The sequence below is a fragment of the Mesocricetus auratus genome, unplaced genomic scaffold (genome assembly GCF_017639785.1).
Source record: "Mesocricetus auratus isolate SY011 unplaced genomic scaffold, BCM_Maur_2.0 Super-Scaffold_4256, whole genome shotgun sequence".
Lineage (NCBI taxonomy): Eukaryota > Metazoa > Chordata > Mammalia > Rodentia > Cricetidae > Mesocricetus > Mesocricetus auratus.
In genome coordinates this window covers 5764284-5783299 of record NW_024429182.1, presented here as the reverse complement: position 1 = coordinate 5783299, position 19016 = coordinate 5764284, and the positions used below count along the sequence as shown (strand labels likewise).

Here is a 19016-nt window from a genome sequence, read left to right as displayed (position 1 = left end):
CAAGGGCTTACTTATTTAAACCTGAGTGCCTTTTCTCTCCGCCCCCAGAAAGTCCCATCTCAACTTGTTCAGACTTCAGTGTAGAAGTTCAATAAAAGACTTGATTTTAGTGGCTCCTAATGGAGCCTATTCAAATATAATTAAAAATTCTTCCTAGAACTATGCCAGTAAGTTCACTGTCGAGCCTTGCTGATGAGGTCTAATAAATTCTCTGTTGTATTTAGAAACAATAGTGACTTTGTTTCGCTCTGTGTTCTAGAAACTCCCTGGGTCTCGGTGCTTGCTAAGAAAACAAACCAAGAGCAAACTCTAGGGTTTTAGGAAAAGCTTCCAACGGTGGTGACTGTGATGGTCCCTCTAAGGTCAGAGCTGCAGAGTTATGTCATGCACATCGTCAGCCGCTGCCATATGACCAGCTAGAGTCTCAAACAGTGTGGTCACCTAGCCCTTCCTTCATTACTGTCATAGGGTAGCATAGCTTTGGGGGAATCTTGAGTTCCTTTGTCCCCTTCATTCTGGAGTAGGGTAGAGAGGACAGTAAGTAGTCTGGGCTCAGTTTAGACGTCTTGTCATCCATACATCTGAAGTTGAGAAAAAATGATGAGATCATATAACCTTCAGATTCCACAAAAAATGTACCATGAAGTCCCTGTGCCTTTTTCACTGCTTCCTTTGTCTTGAATTTTGTTAATAATTTCTAGTTAAGGCGCTCTTCAAGTACCGTGGCGTGAGAGTGGAGGCCAGAGGGCAGCCCGTGGGAGTGAGTGAGTTCTCTTCTCCCACCATGTGGCGTCAGGGTTAGCAGCAAGTGCCTTTACAACCACTGAGCCGTCTTGCTGCCTGAATTGTGTTAATTTTTTTAACTCTTAAAAACTTTTCAGGCTTTCAGTGCCAAAATATTAGGCTATTCTGCCATGTAGTGTTATTAAAAACTAAAAGTGTGTGTGTGTGTGTGTAAAACCTCATTTATGCAAATATACTACACATGTCAGGATTCATAGCCTTAGCTTGTCAACCCGGACAACAGAACAATGCTTTTCAAAATGCAACTGAGGGAGAAGCAATAAGGCGTATTTGGTAAAAATACAACTTTTTGAGCCTCACTCCATACCTATTGAATTAGAAATTGTAGATATGGGATCCAGTGTAGGGTTTTGTTTTGTTTTTGTTTTGTGTGTTTATTTGTTTGTTTCCTTGTTTTTTACTATTCGGCCACTTTGGTTTTCTTTTTTCTAACTTTCTCTCTCTCCTTCTTTCTCTCTCTCTCTTTCTTCCTTTCTTTCTTCCTTTCTCTCTCTCTTTCTCTCTTTCTCTCTCTCTCCTTCTCTCTCTCTTTCTTTCTCTCTTTCTCTCTCTCTCCTTCTTTCTTTCTTTCTTCTGGTGGATCTGTGCATGGTGCATCATCTTCAACACAAGAGTCATGAAGTGTCCTATAATGAAAGTCCAATGGGTACATCCAGCACAGAAACAGTCAAATAAATAAATGACCCAGGACAATGGGCAGAAGCAAAGATGTAAACAGAAGGGAGTTGGTGTGGGTTTGGATGTGTGCAGTCTATGTGTGAGTGTTCCGAGCAGGAGTGGGAGGAGGGTAGCTGTAGGAAGAGCTCCTAGAGAGGAATATGGGACAGCTAAGGACTGAACTTCTCATCCAGATTTCTAAGGACTCAGGCCAAAGAAGAGTGTGCACCGGATTATATGGCTTGCATTGTTCAATACTACAAACTGAATTATTCCCCACACCATCACAAGCTCTTTTGAATTAGGAAGGGAAGATATGGTGGTAGCCTCAAATGAGATAACCTAAGAATTGTGAATCTATTTTTTAAATTAACTTGAATAAAACAATATATAGCGTCTTGTTTCCTAGTTTCTGTTAATTTGTCACGTGTGGGTTTCTGAGTGTGTGTCTGTTTGTCTGTCTATCTGTGTGTGTGTGTGTGTGTGTGTGTGTGTGTGTGTGTTTGGGTGTCTGTCTCTGTGTCCCTGTGTGCAGGTGCTTGCCAGGATGGTGTGAAGGCTGAAGGTCAGCAATCAGTTTTGGGTTCCCCTCTCGGTTGCTGTCCACTGGACCCAGGGTTCACTGAATGGAGAGCATGGCTGCAAAGTGAGCTCTAGGGACCTGCTTGTCTCCACAGACCACCCCTGCAACTGCAGCAGCTCTGGGGTGCCAAGGCATGTACTGCACACCGGCTCTCATGTTCCTGCTGGGAACCTGAACTCAGTCCCTTGTGTTTGCACACCAGGTACCTTTCTGACGGAGCCATCCCCCAGCCCATTCTTTGATTTCTTGAGTAAATTTTCTCAGCACCGAAGTCCTGGAGAGATGTCTGCATTAGAGTCATGCATGGTGGGCTAGAGCCTGATGAGTGATGGAGGCCAGGAGGCCACAGTAAGGACTGTAGGTGGCGTGGTTTATGAAAAGCTGGCCCACTGCTAGGATCCCTGATACAGTCATCCTGCAGTGAAGTCTACATAACTCTTGGAGGGGCTCACAGTTGAGTCTGCTGCACAGGACCAGACGAGGCCCTCGACTGTGACCCTCAGGGCTCACCTTCTCAGGCTTTTGAAGCATCAGATGTAGAAAGTCCAAGAGCAGGACATTGCTTGGAAGCTAAGGAGTGAAGAGTTGACAGCATTAGCAATTACCAAGTTCCCGTTGTCAACTGAGGAAAGATGCCAGGTGCTGTAGATCCAGGATAGTAAATAGATCCTGTTGTCTGGATCATGTTAAGGAGTTTGTTCCCAGGCACTGCGATTGATTGGTGATGTCTGCCAGACATTTAGTATTAAGAGTAGCTTGTATGGTATGTGTCTGTTGACCTTGTGCTCAGAAGAACTAGTAAGTTGGAAAGCTAAAGAGACCGACTCATCTTCTATTTTTCAAGCATCAATCAGTCGTTGGTTTAATTTCTAAGCCACCTTTAATGTCAGTCTTCTCACTTTTAGTTTTCTCCTGTCTACCATGATGTCCTGGCTAGTATTTCTTCAGTGATTATCATCTTGTATAGATCAATGCTCTGCGTTTCTTAGTGCTGGAAATCAGCAACATTAATATATAAGGTGTATTATCTGTTATGTCCATTGTCTTATAGTTCTTCAGGCTTTTCAATTCTTTCCCATTTGCTTAGTACACACGTGTGTCTCCCTTTTGCTTCAGTCTGAATTTCTGCTTGCTTTCTGTGCATACTTTAATTTCTAAATCTATGTAAACATTTGTCCAGTTGGAATAAAGAATAAAACCTGTATCTTGAAAATATTAGTAACTCATTATTTTGCATGACAAATATGGATACATGCTTGTATATCTGTGTCTAGATATATAATATATATTATACAAAGGTTACTTCCAGCTGAGTTGTAAATGTTTGTTACAATCAAATTTATACCTGTGGTCGCTTAGCTCAAACCATGTAAAGTCAACATGGGTCAAACATAAGGCATAGGAACAAACTATAAAACTCTCAGAGAAATCTTCAAAGCCTGATTGTGGCAGTGAATTCTTGGATAAGACACCCAAATACAAAAAACAGAAGGAAATATAGACAAATTGGACTTTGTGTGACTTAAAGATTTTTTTTTTTGCATATCAGAAAACAAGTCAAAGATAGAAAGGTCAGCAGAAGGAGAGAAAGTCACACATTTGACAAGGGTCTTATCAGTGTGTGCGTGTGTGTGCGTGCATGCGTGCATGTGCATGTGCGTGTGTGTGTGCGTGTGCGTGCGTGTGTGTGTGTTCTTAACTATTCAAAGATAGAAAGGGCAGCAGAAGGAGAGAAAGTATTCAAAATTCACACATTTGCCAAGGGTCTTATCAGCTGTCTGTGTGTGTGTGTGTGTGTGTGTGTGTGTGTGTGTGTTATTCTTAACCACTCAAAGATAGAAAGGCAACCCAGCTTCTTAAATGGACAAATACCTTACTGTGCATTTCTCCAAAGACCTGCAAAAGGCCAATAATAACATAAGAAGGTGCTTGACTGCTACCCGTCGGGAGCATTCATGTTGACTACAGTGAAACAGCAGTTCTCAGGCTAGGAATGTAATCAAATCTATGCCCAGGCCCAAGAGAAACTAGAGCGCCTGTGTATTGCTGGTCACAATGTAAAATGATAGAGCTGCTATGCAAACGATTTTGCAGTTCCTCAGAAGGCTGCGCCCCAAGCTGCCACACAATCCAGAAGTCTACTTCTAGGCCTGTAGCTAGAAGGCCTGGCAGCAGACCCTCAAACAGATACTTGCGAATACACAAGGGCGCTCGCGGATGATCCATGTAAATGATCTTCCTCAGTTACTTCCTGGTTTGTCTTAGTTTTTGAGACAGGGTTTCTCAAGGAACCTGGAAGTTGTAAATTTAGCTATACTGGCTGACAGCAAGGCCCTGGGCTTCTCTCTTTCCTCCAGTCCCTAGTGCTGGGGTAATAGTGTGTACTGCCACACCCAGCTTTGACACTGTGTTGAGGCTGGAACACATCCTCATGTTTGCACAATAAGTGCTTTCATTACTGAACCATCTGCCCTCCTCCCCCTGTCCCCCTTAGTCTGCCGTGATGAGTAGCCTAGGGAAGGGTCAATGGGATGGGCCTTTACTGTAGTTAATTTTGCCTGTACAAAAATCCATTCCTTGTTTTTTTAAAAGAACAAAAATATGTTCACCTCAAAAGTCAAGGTAGGTATTATTCCTTCCAGGGTGTTCTGTTCATTGTATAGTTTTCAGGAAACGGAACATTAGTATTTATCAGCAGCATGCCATAATGATGGAGTCCTAGACGTGGCTGGCCCCTTCCCTCTGTTGCCAAAGGTGTTGCAAAGGCTTGTCTTCGACACTGGTAATGCTCCCGTTGTATGTGTTAGAGTGCCTTGCTACACACACTGTGATGTGTTTTTAGATAGGGGACTTTTAATCTTTTCCCTTATTTTTCACTGCAAAACTCACTGACCCAACGGTTAGAGATTTGGGTCATGGTTGTAGCCCTGCCAATAACTAACACTGCTATCTGGACAGTCCCCCCCACGCACACACCCTCATCTGCATCTCTATGTTCTTCTTTACAATTACTTTAAAACCTACATTTTTTTCTAAACTACCTGTGATTCTGTTATAAGTATATAGAAGACAACTTGGATATATTCCAAGTTCACAGACAACTATTTCCTGAACACCTGCCTGGACCTGTCTTCCGTGGCCTGTCTTCCATGGCCTGTCTTCCGTGGCCTGTCTTCCGTGGCCTGCCACATACACTGAGAAGAATCAGACATGACATTGTGTCTAAAGAAATAACATCGAGGCCACAGACACAATCTCTACTTCATCCCAGCCAAGCAAGGAATGGAAAAGAGTGAAGTGGTCTAGGGAGCACCATCAGGTTCCTTTGTCAGGACACCAGTCCTCGGTCCTACCTCGCGTCTGCCAGCAAACATAGAGACTCAGTGTTGCCTGATAGTTCACGTTTCCAAAGGAGCTGAAAGTCTGTCTTTTTCTATGAAGGCATCCATTAAAAACTAAATTGAGGGGCTGGGAGAGGCAGCTCAGTGGGGAAATCACTCACTTGTGGACTTGAGTTCAGATCTGCAGGACCCATGTAATGTAATCCAGGAATGGCTGTGTGCATCTGTAATCCCAGCATTCCTACACTGAGATGGAGGCAAGACATCCTGACATACACAGTGGCAACAAGCAAACCCTGTTCCAAACGGAGTGAAAAGTGGACACTAGTGCCGGATATGTCCTCTGACTTCAGCACCCTAGCCCTCAGACATGCATGGCCATTCGCGCACATAAACGCACACATACACACGTACGAACACATACATACACACAGAGACAGACGTTTATTTTTAATTCATTGTTGTTTCCTCTCAGTTGAAAAGATGGTTAAAATGGCATTCGATTTAAGAAGAAAATGTTTGTTAGCCTGACAGTGACTCCTTGAGTAAGCAGATGGTTAGAATACGGTATAAACAGTGGCAGAACTGTGTTCGCGGTCCACTGGAGTGCAGGAAGTGATTGACTCAGCCCATAATGACGTCTAAAAAGGCTTTCTAATTACTCTGCCGTCGATTGTCAGTACTTTTGAAGCACTTTAGGTTTTTTTGTTCTATTGGGTTTTTGTTGTTTTTTTTTTTTTCTTTTTTGTCTTTAGAATGAGTAATTCATTCACCCTGGGAAGCTGGATGACACTGAACGCACTAAGTAAACACACTTCGTCGGGTGAATTCTACATGTGAGCCTTTGGAATGTTTTGACAGCTTCCCATTCAGGTTTTCTGCCCTCATCTCCTGCCTTTTATGTTCTTCATTGAATTGCAAGAAGAAGAGGGAGCGTCCTTCCTGCTGTCCTGGTCTTGGTTCACAGAATAGAGCCCATTCACTCTTATTTTTGAATGGAGCTATAATTAACATCGTTGCTTTTGTTTAACAACCTCAATTTACATAGTACCTGCTCATTCCAGTGCATAGTTATTGGGAGCACAGCTCCACTGACTGATGTCTCTGGGCCCTGGGAATAGTATCTGTTAATTATCTGCAGGAAACCAGTAACTAAGGGGGAGGTTCTGCTACTATGACTTTGATAAAAGTAACACTAATGATTTTTTTAATTGCTTAATGATAGATGTGATCATCCTAAAGCAAAATAGAGTATACACTCAGCTGCTGTAGAGGGAATGCTCAAACATAATTCCTTTAAAACATGCGCACATACACATGCACCCGCACACACACATGCACGCGTGCACACACACACACAGGCACACACAAGCTAGAGCATACACACTGGTTTGCCGCTGCTCTAGGTGTGTATCCTGCATCCTTCATCATGCGTTGGTGGCCCTGATTTGACTCTTATCCTGCTGCTATGCACTCTACTAAGAGATGAGCCTTGTATTTAGATGCATTGTGTCCTAATATTTTAGAGCCACATTATCCAGTCTGACTCTCCCTTCACCTTGAATGCAGCTAAGGCTCAAAGAAGTGTTTTCCCTAACGTTAACCCAAAGTGAAATTCTTGCTTGCTTTGGAGTGGGTGTTCAAGCCTACAGGCAGTGGGAGGTCAGTCTGGAGAAGGGGTACCCTTGCTGCTTCCATCCCTAGCCGAGTGGTCACTGCACTCCTGTAGCCTTTGAACACCTGAGGCATGGCTGATGCCACTGAGGAACTGAAGTCCTTATTTAACTTAATCAGTTAATATCATCCCATCTGCCCATTCAGTTCTGTCTTAGACTAAGAAGCTCGAGGACCACAGTTTCCATCCCTGAGTTAGACTTCACATGCCACCAAACAACAGCCATGGGACACCCGGGCATCCGTCCCAGGACCTCTCAAGGACACCCAGCCTATGGACACTCACTTGGGTGACAGAACAGGGTTCCGTGCTCACATGCGACCTGTGTGCACCCTCTCCTGCGTTGCCTGTAGTCCTCGGTGCAGCATGAACGCTATGGGGCTGCTGCCGTGCTGGACCACTTAGGGGATGATGACCAGAAAGCAGCTGGACAGATGCAAGATCACAAATGCAGCTCCATTCCAAGTCCTTCTGATCTGTAGGGTTAGGACTTGAACGCCTCTCACTGCTTCTCTGTCTTGTGTGCCTGAGGTCCGTGTGTGTTACCTCTGCATGTCCCTTTCTGCTATCATTTTATTTTCAGCGGTCCTTTGTTTTTGAAGAATAGAATGGGAAGGTACTTTATATTTGTTTGTGGGTGCAGTCTCTGGTGCTTATCATTCTTTTCTGCACACCCCATTTTTCCATCTGGTATCACTTTTGTTCAGCCTAAAGAACTCTCTCCAACAATTTCTGTAACTTGCTTCTGGGGGATAATTTTCTTACCTTTCCAGTTGTCAGAAAATTGGTTTATTTGAGAAGACAGAAAGAAGTAGGCAGATTTCTGTGAGTTCAAGGCCAGACTGGTGTACATAATGAATTCCAGGCTAGCCAGGGCTGCAGAGTGAGACCCTGTCTCCAAAACATGAAGGGAAGGAGAAATGAGAAAAGAGAAAGGAGGAAAAAAAAACTGTTCAAGAGCTAGGGAGATGTCTCAGTTACTGAAGTACTTACTGTTTATGCACAAGGACCTGAGTTCAGATCCCCAGTGCCCACATAAGAGCAGGCCTTGTGGCAGACACCTATAATCTTGTTGCTGTGGAGGTGAAGACAGGAGGATCCAAAGACTTTCTGGCCAGTCAGTCAGTCTAGCCAGCTGGCAAGTCCCAGGGTCAGTGTGAGATACCTTGTGTCAAAAGTAAGATGGAGAACAACTGAGAAAGTGTTGACATCAACCTCTTCACACACACACACACACACACACACACACTCACTCACACACACTCACACACACTCACACACACCACATTTACTTTTGGAGGACATTTTTGTTAGATGAAGACCACAGGGGTGATTTTCTTTTCCCTTTCAACACTTGGAATGATCTATTGTCTTCATTTTTTATGACAAAAATTTAACCTTCGTTCTTCTGGGTGGCCTGGCTTCCATGGCGTGCTTGCGTGCATGCGTGTGTGCGTGTGTGGGTGTGTGTGTGTGTCTTCCCTCTGCCTACATTTATTTCCCTTTAGTTTTGAGAAACTTGACTAAGTTAGTTACAGTTTTCACAGAATATACCTTCCTCTGATTAGTTCAACTTCTTTAATCTTTATAATCCAAGTTGGGAAATTTAGGCTCTTCTTCAAGTATTTTCTGTTCCTTCCCTTTTCTCTAATCTCTCTTTTGGGAAGACCTGTACTGACATGGGTAGAGGCCCCTTCTAAAACTATCTAACAGACACTGACTTTGTGCTGTGCGTCTGTGTTTCTCCTAACTTCTGTCACCCAGCGTGGATCATTTCTGTTAACCTGTCTTCAAGATTCTTCCTTCCTACTCAAGTTTCTTCTGTTTGATCAATGCCTGATTCATCTCTAAATCTGTTTCTTTTCATCATGGAATTTCATTTGGCCTCTCTCTCTCTTGAAAGCCCATCTTTCCACCACTTACCTCCCAAAGCCTGTTGATTCTACCAGCTGAGGGCACTGAGTCTGCTTGTGTTGGTGATGTTTTCTCTTGGCTGTCCTCTCTTCTTCCGACCTGCTGTGCAGAGGCACGTGCGTCCTGAGGTATAAACTTCTGGGTTCCTCCACCTCTGATGGGCCATGCTGTGCTAGGACTATGGTGCAATCAGAGTCTCCCAGAAGTCAAACCGAGATGCCGCTGAGCTGCAGCTCTCTTCAGACTGGCCTTGTCCGTGGCCACCGTGTTCCCAACCTGTGCTGATGCCGCTTTAAGAGTAGAGTCTCTCCAGGCATGGTGTCCAGGCATGGTAGTGCACACCTATAATCACAGTCCTCAGCCCTTGAGGAGGATAGGTAAATTTTAGTTTGAGGCCACTCTAAACTATATACCTTGACTCTGCCTCTCAGTCCTCCATCTGCGCATGGGTTCATCTGTAGCTTCACGTGTGTGTGAGACCACACTGAGGCAGACTTGCCTCTAACAGTGTGTTGAACACCAGCTCTATAAGGATGTCTGAGGATGTGTGGGAATTCTCTCCCCATCAGGCCTTCCCCCATTGCGTCTTCCTTGGTGCATATGGGCAGAGGGGAAATGATCAGACCAAACGGCTTGGACTGGAGTGCAGTGCTCAGCTAGACTGCACTGTAAGCCTCGATGGTCTTGCAATCTGCCTGGTGCCCTTCCTGCCCATACAGGCAGTACTCGGAAAAGCCCTCCCCCTTCGCAGGGGACTAACACACATTCCCAACTGTAGGAGGTGCTTGATCTCTTAAGAGTCCATCCCATCCAACAATGTGAGGTGCACTCTCACCCTGAAACCTTAGGGGAGGGTCTAGGCCCTGCCCTGTATGAAATGACAGACTATGGACACCCCCATGGAGGGCCTCACCCTCCCTGGGGGAATGAGGGGATAATGGGGGGGGCTTGGGGGAGGGCACGGGAGGAGGGGAGGGAAAGGGAGAGGGACCTGGAACTGACTTGTGAAGCAACCTTGTTTCTTATCTAAATTTAAACTGAAAAATAAATTTAAAAAAAAAGAGTCCATCCCATCTTCTTTGCATTGCCTGCTCTTGTCCTAAACTTTGCCAACTATTTTGTCTGGGCCTCAGTCACACTGGAAGCTGAAGCCCCTCACATGTCCTGAGTTTCAGTGAAGAGAGATGGAAAAACCAAAGTCTGCGTGGCATGATACCATCCCTGTGTCAGGAGCTCGGAAGATTCTTGAGTACTGAGTGCGGCCCTTAAGCAAGGGTTGTAACGCCAGACCCATTGCCCAAGGACACATTACAGATGACAAGTGACAGATCTGGGAAGGCTGCGTTCACCCCAACTCCCCTCAGCTTTCTCCCTCGTGTTAGACTCAGTGGCCAGAAGTTCCCAGTCACCACGTCCCCAGTTCAGGCGGTTGGTAAAATATCATGCGTTCATCCTCTTTCCAGCTGCTGGCCTACAATCCACAAAGCTCACGCCTCAGGATAACTCTTAGGTGTGAACTTCTGCACCCAGATGCAAGGAACAGCTGGGCCACTGCAGGTGGGGTCCCCCTGTGGGGCCACTGCGGGTGGGGTCCCCCTGCCAGCCACTGCGGGTGGGGTCCCCCTGCTGGGCCACTGCGGGTGGGGTCCCCTGCGGGCCACTGCGGGTGGGGTCCCCCTGCGGGCCACTGCGGGTGGGGTCCCCCTGCGGGGCCACTGCGGGTGAGGGCCCCCTGCTCCCAGGTTGCTGATGGGGTTTTCAAGTGTCAGGAAATAGCCTTGTCTCCTCTGGACAATTTAAAGAAGTCTCAACTGCTGTTCTTCACTTTTAAAAATAATTTTCCGGAAACCACATCCTTAGCAAAGGTTGTAAAAGGAAAGTGAAGTCCAGTTGTGCTGAGGAATAATCAGTACCTTCTGGAGTGCGTGCTGCTCGAAGCTCCACGGCTAAAATGTAAAACTGCATATTTTGAATTTATCAATTGGGACGTTTCGTGCTGGATTAGACTCGAGGCACTTTCTCTTCAGCTGCATTTGCAGCATGATCTACGCTTGGCTCACATCTGAGTTCTCACAGGGATATTTTAATTCACTCGTTGCTGAAGTACAGGTCCAATATCTTTACTTCAGCAACTTCTTTTAAAGACTCACTGTGTTTATCTCCCGATAAGTGTTTATAATTTGTCAGATCTCATTTGATGAGTGAAAAGGCATGAGGCTCTCCAAGACACGAACTCCTCAGCCTAGATTTTATCTGCATTGGAGTTGCCGGGCACACCCTGCAGGAAGTGTCCTGCTAGATTTGTGGTTACCTGTTTCCTTCTTAGTTCCGCTCACTCGGACACAGGAAAGCATTGAATGCCTATTGTATACACTACGCGCAAGGCTGAAGAGGAGATGCAGTGTTACCCAGAGACCCTTTGCAAGTGTGTGCCCTATAAATAAGAGGGCTGTGACGGACGCTGTGATTGATTCCGTGTAATTGTAAAAACAATTCATTTTATGTGTCTGAGTGCTGTGTCCCCAAGATGATTCCCAGGACCCCTGTGGAGAGAATGGGAGGACAGGAAGGAAGTCTTCCTTCCAGGAACTCATTCATCATGTCACACTGGCATGTAGAGCTGCCACGCACAGAAACCAGTATGATTTTGTGCTTCCCGTTGCTTCCTGGCCTCAGGAAGATGCCTGGTGGTCAGCAAAGACGCTGTTTCTAAAGCGTGCATCCCCAGCTGCACCCCAGGTACATGGTAGCTGTCCCTGTCAAACACAGGAAAATTTAAGGGACTAAAACTTGTAGACGTGGCATGTCACACTTGCCATTGTTTCAAGTCTGTGAGCTTAAATTCCTTTTTTTAACTATTTATTTTATGCGTATGAGTGCTCTGTCTGGATGCATGCCTGCATGCTAGAGGAGGGCGTCAGATCCCATCACAGATGGTTGTGAGGCGCCCTGTGGTTGCTGGGAAATAAAACCTCTGGAAGAGCAGCCAGTGCTCTTAACCGCTGAGCCATCTCTCCAGCTCCCAAATTCCATTTTTCAAGTAGTGTTTATTAGTTTCATTTTATGCATGGTGTTTTGTCTGTATGTGTGTCTGCACCATATACATGCCTGGTACCCCGATATCCGGGACTGGGGTTGCAGGGACGGTTGTGAGCTGCCCTGTGGCTGCTGGGAGCTGGTCCTGGAAAGAACAGGCAGCACCACAACTGCTGAGCCACCGCTCCAGCCCTCGTGAAGGCTTCGCTGGTGTTTTGATGAGTGGTTTGTTTTTTTTTTTTACTTAAACAATTCAAGAAAATTAAACTAACCATCTTATAATTTTTACATTAAATAATCCCTTAATATCTAATACTATCTGACAAATGAGTCTATTAAAAGCAACCTCCTATATTTGCTTTGTTTGGTATGCAAGTTTTCCTTTCTTCGTATATTTTTTTTGTCCATAAGGCTGATGGTTTCTAATATATCTCCCTGGGATTTTTCTTTCCTAATGTATTAAAATATAATAGCTAAGAAATGAGGGATTATTGTCCCCAACAAAGATGACTGCATTTTTGCAAGTATCTCCTCTCCTGCTAGACGGGGTTAATACTTGCCCTACTGAGACTCAGGTCCCTGGAAATAAGGAGTTTGTGGGTACAGCTTATGGCTCCAAGAACAGTCCAGCCCTTGACCTCCTATTCCATTGACTCCTGGTGATCCTGACAGTCTTGAGACTCTTGCGTCTGCTCTCCAGGACTGCCTTCTGGGGCTGTGCTCCAATGGCTTGGAAGACGGGCATTCCAAACTGTGCTGAAACATCACTTCCCTCTTGGAAGACGGGCATTCTAAACTGTACTGAGACATCACTTCCCTCTTGGAAGACGGGCATTCTAAACTGTACTGAGACATCACTTCCCTCTTGGAAGACGGGCAGTCTAAACCATGCTGAGACTCACTTCCCTCTCTACGCCATTCTTTCGGCTCCTCGGTCTTCCCGTAAATACGAATCAGGATGTCAGACACAGTATCAGTAATCTGTGTCTCCTTTCCATTTGCTTGAGAACATGTGTTATAATGTGGTCTGCTCTGAAAGGAAATAGTATCAAATAGTGTCTTCCTGAGATAATGACTTTACGGCAATCATGCATATATATTATAATAATGATTTTTGTCATAAATTAGCTATAACTGCTATATTTTAATGAGTAAAGGAACTTAAAGTAGTAGAAACAGTCGGACAAAGTTGAGCATCTCTAGTAGTTTCAGCGCGAAACCAGGATGAAAGACGTTCAGCCTTGTTTGCATCCTTCACCGTGTTTACTTTTGTGATGAGATCCGCGGTCTGCGAGGCCCGGGTGCGTTTTACAGTTGTACCTGAAGGAGAAACTCTGTGAGGTCAGTGGTAAAGAGTTGGAATATATTGAAGAAGAGGCGCTCTGTGTACAAAATCATGGGCTGGGAGAGCGTCCTCAGAGTTGTGAAAGTGTTGGGGGTATGAGCATGTGGCTGTGTCGATGGTGCCCAGTCTCTGCAAAGGCAGTCTGATGTTCTTCTGCAGGATAGGCACCGTCTGGTGATGGCGAATGGTGCGAAAAATATCATTCAAAGCAGCTGTATATTGTGTATTTGTAAGATCAGCTGGTAAAAAAAAAAAAACAGGGGAGAGAATGCCAAGTGACAAGCAAATGAGATCCTTGTGACAGGGAAATCCTCATTGCAGTCGGCAGTGTGGCTTTTAATGAACACGCTAAGTGGTGTGTAGTTGCCTAAGTATTTGGAAGTTCAAGTGCCCCCCCCCACCTGATTTGACTCAAGAATCTACATCAACGGAGAACACATGAAATGAGCTCCTGCCTCCAGGAGAGTGCAGGCGAAGGATAGTGTCACTGTCTCCAAATGCAGACAGAAAACCGAGGGCTACACACATCAATCGCAACTGCTGTAAATGTATGTCGACTTACATAGGTAAACAGTGCCGTAAGAGAGGGACGGGGACCCTCCATGTTGCCGTCAGTTTGTAAAATCAAAGTCTGCACTCCACAGTGAAGAAGTAGTTAGTCACTCCTCCATCCATCTTGCTGGGAATTGATCTGAGTGGCCTTGGAAAAGTCACATCACCACTAACTGGGTGATGCCATATTGACTGCAGCCTGCTTGTTGGATTTTAAATCGCATCCAGTAATCCTCAATAGGTAAATTATCAAGTACATTAATTACAATTTGTCTGGTATGTAAGGGGGCACTGCTCTAATCTTGGTTCTGTTTTCAGGATCATCCTGGTACTTGTGTGGGTATGCTGAGTGCTCTACATGCGCCCCAAGTTACCATTCCTTACATTTTCTTTTCTGTTCCATAGAGCAAATCGGCCAAGAGATGTTAGAAAACCTTAGTCATGACAGAGAAAAGATACAGCGAGCACGTGAACGGGTGAGTACGAGTCACGCCGTCGTTCCATGTTCACAAGCAAGGAGGCAGGAGACAAAGGTCATTGGGAAGGACCCAAGGTGGGCAGCAGCACAGCCGTGAGGACAGGTGTACAGGAACGGGCAGGGTGAGCACGGCTCACGTGTAGGCAGAGGACACAAGGGCTCGAGATGGAGGGACAAGCAGCCAGCTCGCTCCTCATCGCAGAGTGCCCCAGGTAAACATTTTATTTAACTCCGTGGCTAAGAAAAAGGCCACTGAGGGAGATTTTGGAGTGCATCAGTCTTTGAGAACAGAGAGTCTGAAAATACCCTCATCCTTCCTCAGCTTCATTTTGTTTCCATTTATAGTCTGAGGACTTTGCACATTCCCATATTAAAGGTTAATTCCCACAGGAGTGTCACAATGCGTGTGTTTTACTGTCTGGCTCTTCCCCGCGTGTTCAGTTAGCATCCGGCAGGTGCCTGAGACTCACTGAGTACTGATGTTTCTTTCATCTTCTTCTGTTCCCACCACATTCTCCCCTTCAGCTTCGGGAGACAGATGCAAACTTGGGGAAAAGCTCCAGGATCCTGACGGGGATGTTGCGAAGGTAAGAGCCAGGTAGGGAGCGATCTTCCGTTTCTCTCCTCAACTATTTCCGTCCGATTGTGTTGGATTCCTCTCATCATCACTCAACTGTTTCCATCCCGCTGGGATGGGGCATTTTACAGGCTCCCGGGTTTCTTCTCTTCCCTCCTAGGCTGTGTTAACACCCTTTTGAAATAACAGAGCACTAGTTTTAACCCTATTTTTTTGTCAGAGCCACATAGGGGTAACTCAGATTAGAGACAAGGCTTGAGCTGGAGGGCTTACCTCAAGCTATGGGAAAGAAAAAATTAGGGTTAGACAAGAAGTGTTTTTTTTCATAGCCTGGGGAAGGCCCATGGCAGGAGCATCCTGACTTTCCTCTAGATTGTGACAGAGGCCTGCCATCATCCGGAGAACTCTGGGCGCTAGCTTGGCTCGTTGTGTTGTTTAGTTTCTGGGAGGAAGGCTGCCTGGGGAAGCACCGTCACTTTGCTGTGTACATACTTAAAGATGATGCATAAGAATATCGCAATTATCAGAGCAATCTTTTAAGGACCATGCGCGACTAAGCTTTGACTGGTGGAAAGGAGTCAGAAGAACATGAAAAGGTAAATGAGTAAAGATGGGTAATATTCTAAGTCTGCTCGTAATTATTTTCCACCAATGCTCTATGAAGTAACAAGACGGTCTACCATGATCATGCCGGCGTGGAGCTGTGAGGGGTGGGTGACCCTAGAGAGAGGGAGTTCCCCTCTTCAGACAACTGTGCTAGACAGCTGGAGCCCCTCCGGCCACACATCCGCGCGCAGCGCTTTTCTGAAGCTGTTTGGTTTAGTTCATTGTGTAAGGCCCAAGTAAATATATAATCGGGAGATGGTGTGATTTCTCCATGACCCCATCAACGGTGAGCACCAAGTTCCCAGGACATTACCAGCCAAGTTTCTTCCCATCCCTAGAGGTGCCATCCCAACCCAGAACCAAAAGTCCTGGAGTTCTCTGCTTAAGAGCCGTACGTAAATGACCTCAGAAAAGCTCCAAGTCCGCAGAGAAGAGCACTGGCAACCGAAAGGAAGGCTTCAGTGCCTAAAGACAACACAAAGAAAGGAGAGCCTGCTCTCCTCTCCTGCTTCGCGGGGAGGCCCCTGCGACGTGAGCTTAACGAGCATTCTGCATGTCTCCATTTCGTCAAATCTCATTAAAGGGTCCTCCTGCTTCCTGTCGATTGAGCTGTCCAGAAATCATTCATCATTTTGAGTGTAAAAAAAATCATGTGGTTATTTAAATAATATCATATTAATGTTAAAGTTCAGCTGTCACTCGATGGTATGGCTTAATCAGATGTAGCATTTAGGAGACGGTCTATGCGGGCTCGTTGTGGCTTTCAGGTTGGCAGATTCAAATAAGGATTTATGGCTTTCTAAGCCAATGTGCTTCTGCCCACGTTTCTGGATCGTGTACCCCACCCTTAGTCCAGGACAGTGCAGACGGTTATCTCAACAAATAGAGCATCCTTTCATACTATGTTTGAATACATTTGCAAGTCATTTAGAGAAGGTGAAAAACACAACTTCCGCAGCCCCGGGGCTTCCTGGAGGGAAGTCTGAGGGCAGTGCTGCTGAGGACAGTGACTCCCGTGCGGTCCACTTGGGCTTTCCTTCACTGGGTGTGTCTAGAGGATGAGCAGAGATAAAAACCCTCCGATGGGCATCGCCTTGCTATGCTCTAGGGACCTCTGGCATCCCATATGGCGTAGTATGATTTGCTAGACACCCTGGCACGTGGGTGTCTGCCCATAAACCTAGGAAGGCAGTAACTCTGGGAACCGAACACATAGTGGCCATTTAGGGTTTTGTTTCTAATTACCGCTCCACATGTCGCACAGTTGACTTTCCAGGTGGGAAAACACAAGCATTTGGCCAGTGGCTGCATTACCTGGGACTTAATTCCTAGATAGTAAGTCTCTTAAATCATGGACCAGCGCTCCTTCGTGGGCCACAGCCTTTCACGCAAGGCTCTGGCCATCCCCCTGTTGGCATGGTGTTTGCGTCCAGCACTGCTGAGGTGTGTGGCAAAGGAAGACACACCCTCTACCCCTGCCCCACAGTAGCACTGCGGGGCTGCATCGTGTGGCAGGGGGTGTTTCCCACCGAAGGAAGGAAGGAAGGAAGGAAGGAAGGAAGGAAGGAAGGAAGGAAGGAAGGAAGGAAGGAAGGAAGGAGCATCCACTGTTGAGCCTGTGCTCACAGGTCACCTCCACAGGTGTGTGGAAGAAGAGAGAGGTACTTACCGATCAACAGATAAGCCCGTTCGTTGGCTTTTGAATGGTGAAGACTCTGTAGAGACTGATTACTGGTTGCTTTCCTTTTTGTTTCTGAAATCTGTACAATGAACAGAAATGACAGGATACCATCCATAATTTGTGTCAGGTTACTCAACAGTGACTAGTCTGTCACAAAGATGGGGACCCATGTTTGTCTGCACAGAGCCTGTACCTGTGTCTACTTAGTCATCTACAAGACTCACGAAAATAAGTAAGCAACAAAATTTACAGGCCCAGCAGCCTCTAAGCACCCGCCACTTAATCTTTTGTGGGCTCCCTCCCTCCCTCCCTCCCTCCCTGCCTCCCTCCCTCCCCTTTATGTACCTGTCTTTCCTTTTTTTTCACTGCTTATTTATGTTGTCAGTAAATATTTAGTGTCTGTGGACAGACCAGGGATGCAGAAATGAGACGCATCTCTCTCTGCTTTTATGGTGCTTCAGTGTAGAGCACATGTGTACGCACAAACGTCCTGTGGGCATTAACTCTTGAGGAAGCCGCTCTGACTCTTCTCCTTCGGCCTCCCCTTCCTTGCAGATCCTCCAGGACCCCAGAAGCACAAACAGCCGGGAGGGCGGGTGGGGAGCATGCTGTGGTTTAAATGGCTTGAAAATAATACGATGGGAGAAACTGAGAGGAAGAGAGTATGGTTTGTTTATCATAAACTGAAAAATGTTTTACAAGAAATTAAGTTACACAGAAAATATTGACATGTCTGTCAGAGAGATCACAACTGATAGAGTCAAACAGAAACTCTCTTTCATGTAGCTCCACCACCTTGCCAAAGAAGGAAAACAAGGGAGAAAATTGGTCTCTTCAGAGTTACAATAGGAAAACATGACATCACAGGGAAGCCATAGCTGATTCCTGGAAAGTGATTTTTCTTTTCTCTTGACATAGATGGAGAGCTACCTTGGACAGACTGTTCATTTCCTGGCTCTCTAGACAGACTTTAAATAAAGTGTGATTCAGATAATAGTGAGAATAGCTACAAAACAAGTAGCCATTCATGTGGGAATTAGAGCCACACAATGGATTTCTCATTGACTCTCACAAAATGTGATTGTTGCAATTGGTCATCCTCAGGGGTGGTAGGCATCACTGGGGGCTCAAGTGTCTCTTCGTGTGTGTGTGTGTGTGTGTGTGTGTGTGTGTGTGTGCGCGCGCATGTGTGTGCGCGCGCGCACGTATGCGCATGTGTGTGCGTGTGTGTTAGCAAGCACCTGTGTTTTCACTGAGAATTCTACTTCTCTCTTTTTTTTTTTAAACTGGGATTGTTACTATATCAAATAGTGGTAAGAATCAATAAAAATAAAATTAGGGAATTTCAAGACTTTATTCAGAAAGAAAAGCAATTATGATCCTATTTCTTTCGCCTCTCAAGTAAATAATAACACATAATTTATCATTACTATCTTCCTTTCTAGCAATACCTAGATTCCTGTAGAATGTAGTAGGAAAAGTGTAGCCCGAGAGCTCCCTTGGCATGAAGTTGGAAGACACGTTACAGCCATGTATGCTAGGGTTACTGTATCGTCCATGCTGGTGCCAGGGTTCTAGCAGGGACGGCTTCCATATGACGAGTTCAGTGTCACGTCCTTCCCAGTGGTGACCGTACATGCTGTCGGGGTGCTTCCTGCAACGGCGAGGACTCCTTTCCTGGGGCCATTGTCAGCGTGTCTTCTGCAACTCACCTGTGAGTGAAGGAAGCAGCTAGTTCAACGAGGGCCCTCCAGCGCTGACTAGACT

General features: G+C 45.8%; 1 protein-coding gene across 5 annotated transcripts in view; it reads left to right on the top strand.

Moving 5' to 3' along the window:
- Nucleotides 1-19016, top strand: part of Vti1a (vesicle transport through interaction with t-SNAREs 1A) — a 314916-nt gene that overhangs the window by 168265 nt on the left and 127635 nt on the right. For 2 of the 5 annotated variants that reach the window (XM_013116277.3, XM_013116280.3), the window contains 2 exons: nucleotides 14313-14383; nucleotides 14911-14983. In XM_013116277.3, the coding sequence (XP_012971731.1) occupies nucleotides 14313-14383; nucleotides 14911-14976 (137 nt within the window). In that variant the 3' untranslated portion in view covers nucleotides 14977-14983. Of the gene's footprint in view, nucleotides 1-14312; nucleotides 14384-14910; nucleotides 14984-15906; nucleotides 16171-19016 lie in introns of those variants that run through there. The other 3 variants (XM_013116274.3, XM_005063451.4, XM_040742739.1) reach the window with 2 other exon arrangements.